The sequence below is a fragment of the Coffea arabica genome, chromosome 9e, assembly GCF_036785885.1.
Source record: "Coffea arabica cultivar ET-39 chromosome 9e, Coffea Arabica ET-39 HiFi, whole genome shotgun sequence".
Taxonomy (NCBI): Eukaryota; Viridiplantae; Streptophyta; class Magnoliopsida; order Gentianales; family Rubiaceae; genus Coffea; species Coffea arabica.
In genome coordinates this window covers 18,553,891-18,562,206 of record NC_092327.1, presented here as the reverse complement: position 1 = coordinate 18,562,206, position 8,316 = coordinate 18,553,891, and the positions used below count along the sequence as shown (strand labels likewise).

Below are 8,316 nucleotides of genomic sequence, written 5' to 3'. Positions count from 1 at the left end.
TTTTATGTTTTTACCCCGATTATTCACTAAGCATATAACTTACCCCATTTCATTTGTTTTCCTTAGCAGGGGCCAACGCGGGGATCTCTCGGGAAGGTGTATAGACTTTTGGTTTAAAGAATAGCTGATGTTGTCCTAATACTTGTTATAAGTGGACTAGCAAGATGTATATATTTGTTGTGGTGATTTTAGTCATCAGCTTTTCTAGGGTTTACTTTCTGGTACTAGTGGTATGTATGGTTTGATGTAATAGTTTATATAACTTTTGAAGATGTAATTGTGTATATAGAACTTTCTTTTAGCGTGAAATTTATTTATCGTTTTGGAATTGAGTCCTGGCGCGAGCTAGGTAGGCGATCCGCTAAGCCCTTTGGTACGCCTCTGGGTACGGTAGGGTCGTCACAGGTGGTATCAGAGCGCCTAGGTTAGAGGACTTGGGTAATTAGGAAGCATTTAGGTTAGAGTACTTGGGCAGTTGGGAAATATGTTATATGACACATAAGAATTTGATTGTCTTTAAGTTGAATCGTATCAATTAAGATGAAATGCCGGAGAACTGATTAAGTGATGTTTATTGTGTAGGTATGGAGGCTGGTGGATCTAGCGATACCGGTGGACCTAGCGGTGCCGGAGTGCGAGCTGCTAGTGTAGGTCGGCCGGTGAATCGGGTGGTGCGCCGATGAGTTCTTAGATATCAGAAGAGGATCGGGGAACCCTATAGGCTATATTCTTCCTTCGGTCAGATGAGTCGATCGTGTGAGTGTCGACATACGTATGGATACCCTGACGAGATAGTTATGGCTATAGATGACGAGCGTCGTTGCCTAGGTAAGACGATTGACACTCTGAGGGCACAGTTGGAGGAGGCCAGAAGAGTGAGCCATAGACAGGCCGTGCGCCCTCGTGACCTTGAGGAGGAGCGGATATATACTCTTGGTCGTTAGCTTGAGGAGACCCACCGCCACCTCTTCGCTTTGAAGGGGCAGATGAAAGAGAGAGCCCGAGGTATTATGCTAGACTGTGAGGTTCTCTTGGATATGACTGCAGAGGCGCCACCTAGGGCTGGCGGCGCAGGGCCGATGGATGCAGTAGATTCTATGGGCTCTGTAGGGGATTTTCACTAAGGCCGTTACCTTGACTTGTTTTGTTGACTTTTGGAGCCAATGTGCTCATGAAGTAACATGTTTTGTATTAGTTGGATGCTAGTTACTATGTGGACTAATATGTGTATATTTTGGCGTGAATTGTATATAGATGTATATAGTTTAGTATATGACATTTTGGCATTTTAACCATTTCGTGCATTTTATAATTTTCCACGCATTGAAATAGTACTATATTTTGTCCCAATTATAGAAGTTATAAAACAATCAAATGGAGACCCGTGGTCAAGGTGGGGGTAGAGGTCGAGGACAAGGAACCGAAGGGGTAACCAATGAAACTGCAAATAGACAAGCTGAGACCCAAGTAGAAGTACGGCCATACAGCGAATGGCTGATTTGTTAGAACAAATGGTCAACCAATAGGGTCAAAGCCAGGTACAGCATCCCGGAAATCATGAGGGAGAGGACCGTGCCTTAGAACGGTTCCAGAAGTTTCTACCACCAAAATTTTTGGGTGGATCTAACCCTGATATGGCGGAGAGTTGGTTGGATCGAATATTAGATATTTTCGCTGCGTTAGGATACCCGAAGGAACGGCAGATAGCTTTGCCGTTTTTCAATTTGATGGGGCGGCTCGTGCCTGGTGGAATGTGATCCGAGCCAAATGGGATAGAGAGCAGACCCACTGGACATGGGTTAATTTCACTCGTGAGTTTAATGAGAAGTACTTACCACCACTTATTCAAGAAAGACGAGAGGATGAGTTCATACGACTACGTCAAGGGACTATGAGTGTGGCTGAGTACGAGACGCAGTTTACGAAACTCTCTCATTTTGTTCAAGAGTTAGTGCTGACAGACCGGAAGATAATTCATCTATTTGTCCAGGGTTTGAACGTAGAGATTCAAGAGGCACTGGCTGCTGCTTAATTGGAGACATATAGTCAAGCTATTGAAAAGATACAAAGAATTGAAAGTACTAAGAGTCAAGTAAAGGCTTTTCATGATAAGAAAAAAAGACAACCGGATACAAGTTGTTATATTGAGGGACAGAGCTCAAGGAGCGAGCCACCATCTAAGATGGGTCGAGAAGTAGGTGGTTCACGATCAATAGGGACCCCGAATGAAGGAAAGTTTGAGAAAGGTCAGGCAGGGAGGGAGACCTAAAGGGGTACCTCACGTGGAGGTCCGACATCAGGACCTAGAATGACATGTGGATTTTGTGGGGCTGCTAACCACATGGAAGATAATTGTTGGAAGAAAGGGCAAGTTCGGAAATGCTACCGATGTGGTAGTGCTGAGCACCTGATTGCTCAGTGCCCTTACCTGCCAAAAGAAGGAAATTTGCCAAGGGCAGAAGGAAACACTTCTAAGCCAACCAATCCAACGAGTAATCGACCGAAAGTGCCGGCAAGGACCTATGCAACGGGACATCAAGAGGTGACAGTCCCATTGGCAATCATTAAAGGTACCCTTCCTATCTTCCATCGTATTGAGGTTTCCTTCTATTCGCTCTAATAGATTAAGGCTGAGTACAACGGAATTATTATGTTGTTAAGATTTTATGGAATTCGATCTATGAGACGTTCAGCGTTCATTAAGAATACGTAAAGACCATTGAGACTTTGAGATAAGGATTACACGGTTGGTTCTTGGATTGGAATACATAGAGTGACAAACTTTTGAGGTGAATTTTATTATCAATGATGAACTCGTTAATGAGGTATTAGAGTATTCTAACCCTTAGCTCATGAAAAGATTAAGAAGATTTGGCTTATAGGTTGCAATTTCGAGGACGAAATTTTTTAAGGAGGGGAGATTGTGATACCCCGACTTTTAGGATAATGTTGTTTTTAGTCTCAAAGAGGATATTGCGGGTTCTTTATTTTATTTTTGTTTTAAAACATTGTTTTGTTCTAAAGACTCGAAACACTACTTGTACTCAAAACCCTAGTTTTACTTTTTTCTTAAATCCCTCATATTTTACTCAAAACCCTAATTTCAATCTATAGAGTTATGAAATCCCTCATATTTTTCTTAAAATTCCCTTTTATTTGGAATCCATTACGGTGAGGACCCGAAAATTTTCTCATTTTATCTTATATTACTGGCTTATCTAAATGTTTATTCACCTGTTTTCTCCGAACAGTTTATTTCAACCATTTTAAATTCTTTTTTTTTTTTTTAAGGAAATATGATTTTATTCATCAAGAAAGCAAACCAATCACAAGTTCTGCTTACAAACGCGTACTTCTCCGAAATGAAGGCACCCCTAACCTATCTAATCTGACCCCCCCACGAGCCAATGCCGGAAGAGCGTGGAAATTGTCGTAGACCTTAATATGCTGTTCAGGATGAGAGACGCCTATTCTGGACAAAACATCCGCCACAGTGTTAGCCTCCCTGTAACAATGCGAGATTTGAACCGAATCATCCACTAGCTGCCAAATTTGCCTGGCCTCTCGACGGATCCGCCATGGACACTGGAACCGCCGCTTCAGAATCCCAACTACGACCAAAGAATCCGATTGGAGATTTAGATTACCATAGCCCCTGTGGATACACAATTGAAGCCCAGTTAGCAGGGCCCGAACCTCCGCCCGTAGGGAAGTGATCTCCCCAAAGAAGGCCGAAAAGGCAAACAGAGGCAACCCCGTTGCATCTCGGAGGACCCCACCGCCTCCACTCACTCCAGGATTCCCCTTAGCGCAACCATCAACATTAAGGGTAAGCGTCCCACTCCCCCTCACCTCCCAGCGAACACGTTGGACTATGCATACGGGCAATTGCGCCCAATCATACAACTGCCCAAATGTTTTCGCCCCAGTCTTAAGCTTGAATTGGATCTCTACAATGACTTTGATCTCCGAGAATATGGCTTGACAAATCTTCGTGGAGGCCATCGGGACCCCCTCAAATACTGCTTTATTCCTGGCTTTCCAAATGTGCCAGCAGATGAGACTGGGAAGGATTAAACAAATGAATTGCCGTGTTGCAGACTGCTGCGACCGCAACCACCATTCAACTATGCGAGCACGCAGGGAGGATCCAGAGCTCCTAACACCACACCAGCCACCAAAATAGTTCCAGATGTCCAAAGCTATGTGACCCCCGGCAAAAACATGCTCAGGAGATTCCTCAACTGCCCCTGGGCAGCAAGGGCATTTCGATGGCAAGTGAAAACCTAGGCGGCGTAGCATATCTGGCAGTGGCACCCTTCCCATCAGCAAGCGGAGCATAAAGAAAGACACCTTCAATGGGAGTCGAGGGTGGCAAACTCGAGAGAGGACCACAGACATATTACGGGACTGCCTGACGTCATGGAAAGCTGACGCCAAGGTGAATTTTCCAGACTGTGTGGGCATCCAAATTACTTCATCTGCACATCCTCCCGCTGGAACCGGGTGGTGTAGGATAGAAGTCACAATGTCACTAGGCAAAAGGTGAGATAAAAAACTCACATCCCAAGCCCCATTTTTGATACTGCTAAGAAACGAGAGATGCAGGATGACTGGTGCGCGAAGGTACAAGGCACCACTACCCAACCAATTGTCGTACCAAAAATGGCAAGACCCATCATTTACTAGCCATAACATAGAGAGCTCGACCTGTCGGCTTACGTTCACCATCCGTCGCCAGACCGGCGACGCAGTCAGCGTCAATTGTGCTTGACAGGGGTGAAGTCCTCTACAATATTTTGCGCGCAGGAATGCCGCCCATACCGACCTCCCTGTTCGAAAGGTCCACCATAATTTACAAGAGAAGGCTGTATAGACATCTTCAAGCCTCCGAAACCCCAGCCCGCCCTCCTTCACCGGGAAACACAACTGAGACCACGAATCCAATGAAACTTTGTTTCGTCAGGAGATGAACCCCATAGAAAGTTTGAGCAAGCCTTCTCTAGAATGCCGAACACCGAGCAAGGGAGCACAACGGCCGATAGTAAATGGACTGGGATTGCGGACAGCACATGCCTGATTAGAACGATCTTACCTCCTGCAGATAATAGCTTTGATTTCCACGACAAAATCCTCTGCAAGATTGCCTGACACACCTCCCCAAAGTATGACGACTTACACCTCCCAAAATATAACGGAAATCCCAAATAGCGTATGGGAAAAGCCTGCCCGACAAACCCCGTGACGCGCTCAATCACTCTTCTTCTGGCCGGCGCCAAAGCAGGATGAACCAAGTACCCACTTTTCTGAGCATTTATCAGCTGACCCGAACATTCTTGATAGCCTTCCAGCACCTGCATGATGTCCTTTAAGGAGGAAACAGACCCATTCGCAAATATAAGAACATCATCCGCAAATGCCAAATGCGTTACCGGGGGGCACCCGTACGGAACTCTGAACCCCAAGAAACCCGGCTGCAACGCAAGGTTGTTTAAGCCCCTCGACAGAACCTCAGACCCTATAATAAACAAAGCCGGCGACAACGGGTCCCCCTGGCGGAGCCCTCTCGTAGATTTGAAGAAACCATATGAAGAGCCATTGATTATTACTGAAAACCAAACATTCGACAATAGCCGCCACACCAGATCTATAAACTGCTCCCCAAACCCAAACCTTCGTAAGACTCCAATGATATGCAACCATGACACCCTGTCATAAGCTTTAGACATGTCCAGCTTCAACACTACGTTTCCACCCCTAACTTTTTTCCCAATTCCCGAAACCACTTCCTGAGCAAGCAAATAATTCTCTGTTATATTGCGGCCCTTAACAAAACCTGTCTGCTGAGGGGAGATAAGCTTTGGCAAGATGCCCGCCAATCGATCAGCCAAAATTCGAGATAATAACTTGTTGAAAAAATTGCATAGGCTAATCGGTCTAAATTTAGAGAAATCCTGAGGACTCGATACCTTAGGAATCAACACAAGCGAGGTAGAAGTGATGAAACGAGGCAGTTCTGCCCCACAAAAGAAACTTAGTACCGCTGCATAGACGTCCTGAGCAATAACCTCCCACGCAAAGGTAAAGAATTTGCCTGTGAAGCCATCCGGTCCGGCAGCACTATCCCCATCCATTGCCTTCACCACCCGATGAACCTCCTCAATAGTAGGTGCCTCATCTAAGATCCTGTTGTCCTCACCTGAGACCACCGGTGGAATAAGGTGCAACATATCCGAGGCAGGTCTTGACGTGCCCGAGAATAGGTCAGAAAAATATGCTATTGCCTCACTCGCTATATCCTCATCCGACTCCACCCACACCCCACTGGCTGCCTTTATCCTATGAATCGTACCTTGAACCCGTCGCTGCCTCACCACTGCATGGAAGAATCTAGTATTACGATCTCCACTGCGAAGCCATTTCACTCGAGCCTTTTGACTCCAGAACTGCTCTTCAACGGACAGCGTATGACGTAACTCCGCTTGCGCCTTGTGGAGTTCGAGTTGTGCCTCCTCCGACCCATCGTGATCCATGGCCTCCTCTGCCCGTTGAACCGTCGCCTCCGCACCCCGAACAACATCAAACACATTGCCAAAACAATGCTTGTTCCAGTGCTGAATAGCTCTCCTGGCTGCCAACAATTTAGAGCACAATACCCGCAATGGAGAGCCACTCACTTCTTGATCCCAAGCACTACGAATCACCTCCAAAAGTTGTGGTTTGGACGTCCAAACATTCAGGAAGCGGAAAGGCCGTGGTTTATCATCCAAGCGTGAGGTAAACGAAATCTTCAGTGGTGCATGGTCTGAAGGGTGCCTCGCCAAATGCACTACAGAAATCGAGGTGGACAAGTTCAAACAATCCCCATTAATTAAAAACCTATCCAGCCGCTTCGAGACTCTAGCCCTGCCTCTCCTATTATTACACCAAGTAAAGCTAGCTCCCGAAAAACCCACATCAAAAACTCCAGCCTCTTCCATAAAAGACAGAAGCTCTACCCCTTCAGCTACACCAAATGGCCGCCCCCCCCGTTTCTCATGGGGTGCCAGAATGGTATTAAAATCTCCCCCAATGCACCAGGGAGACGAGCTAGGTTTATCAGCTAAAAGGTTTAGCCATAAGTCCCTACGCTCATCCCTAGAGCATTTTGCATGAACGAAGGACATTGTGACCGAACTAGGCAAAAGTGGATGTTGAACAGCCAAAGAGATATGTTGATCAGAATTGCACACAACCGAACACACAAAGGGACTACTATAGAAAACCCAAAGATCCTTCGATCGATTCACAAGCACACAATCAAAAGACAATTTTAGACGAATGGACACAATTTTAGACACATCTAGCTTAGGTTCACAGATCACCACAAACCTAGCCTGATGCAATCTTACTAACTTAATCAATCTACGTAAGTTAGAGGTTTTAGCCACCCCTCTAATATTCCAAAAAATGCCGTTAATCATGAGACAGAACCTGAAAAGAGTTTTGGGAGGATGTCGCCGATTGTAGCTGTCTGTCAGAGGGAAGCCGGGCCCGCACACCTTTCCCTCGCGCTTGTCTAAATCCATGCTCTACCGCCACAGATTGATCAACGTTCAACTGCACCACCAACGACTCCAACGGTAGCTCCTGACTCCCTAATAACCTTGGTGACAAATTTCCCGCAGTGGTAGGCAGCTCAATCTCACCGCAATTCTGTTCCCCATGCGCCAAAGCTTCCTCCACATTCAATGTTGCACCCATGCTCTCCAAATCCCTGTCATGGAGAAGACACTGCTGCCCCTCAGCTTGGGGCTGATGCCCAGCCCCCAAAGATAGCGCCGAGAGGACTTGCTGCTCCTCCTGACGCGGCCCATCTGTTGTTGTAGCAACCCCATCTTCCCGCCCTTCCAAAACTCCCTCCACCCCCTCACAATCTGCCACACGACCACTGCCTTCGTAGGTCACACCGACGCAATGCCCGTCCATCCCAGCCGCTACAATGTCCATTGCGCAACTCCTAGACGCACTGCCCTGCTGAGGTGCGGCTTCTGCAACAGCTCGCACACCAGGCCCAAGAGGCTGGTTCCCCTCTGCTGCGGCTGCGCAGCTGGTGCTCCCACAGCCGCCTGCATGGCTTCAGTGTCCTTAGCCAGGATAGTCCTTCGCACCTGGCCAACCACCTGCTGGTCCTGCCTTCTCGCGATTCGATTTTGCTGGTGCCGAGCTGCGAACTCAGAAGAATTCCTCTTGCATTCTTCATTGGAGTGACCCACTCGCCAGCAGAAAGAGCAATACGCCGGCAAATCCGCGACAATGCTCTGCCAGAATCCTTGC

At 46.9% G+C, this 8,316-nt stretch overlaps 1 protein-coding gene across 1 annotated transcript; it reads right to left on the bottom strand.

Moving 5' to 3' along the window:
- Positions 1-1,919: 1,919 nt before the first annotated feature.
- On the bottom strand, positions 1,920-7,968 carry LOC113709974 (uncharacterized). The gene is made up of 5 exons (XM_072065691.1): positions 7,474-7,968; positions 5,096-7,376; positions 3,394-4,952; positions 2,408-2,428; positions 1,920-2,051 (listed from the first exon to the last, which is right to left on the bottom strand). The coding sequence occupies exons 1-5, from the start codon at positions 7,966-7,968 to the stop codon at positions 1,920-1,922; spliced, it is 4,488 nt and encodes a 1,495-aa protein (XP_071921792.1).
- Between the last annotated feature and the right edge of the window lie 348 nt (positions 7,969-8,316).

Bases quoted from the DNA above. Each gene is read 5' to 3' on its own strand.
- LOC113709974 (XM_072065691.1), bottom strand. From the start codon at position 7,968: ATGGACGGGCATTGCGTCGGTGTGACCTACGAAGGCAGTGGTCGTGTG. The intron at 7,377-7,473 runs GTTCTGTCTCAT...AGATTGCATCAG, and splicing joins CCTCCCAAAACTCTTTTCAG to GCTAGGTTTGTGGTGATCTG. The intron at 4,953-5,095 runs GTAAGATCGTTC...GACGAAACAAAG, and splicing joins AAAGCTATTATCTGCAGGAG to TTTCATTGGATTCGTGGTCT.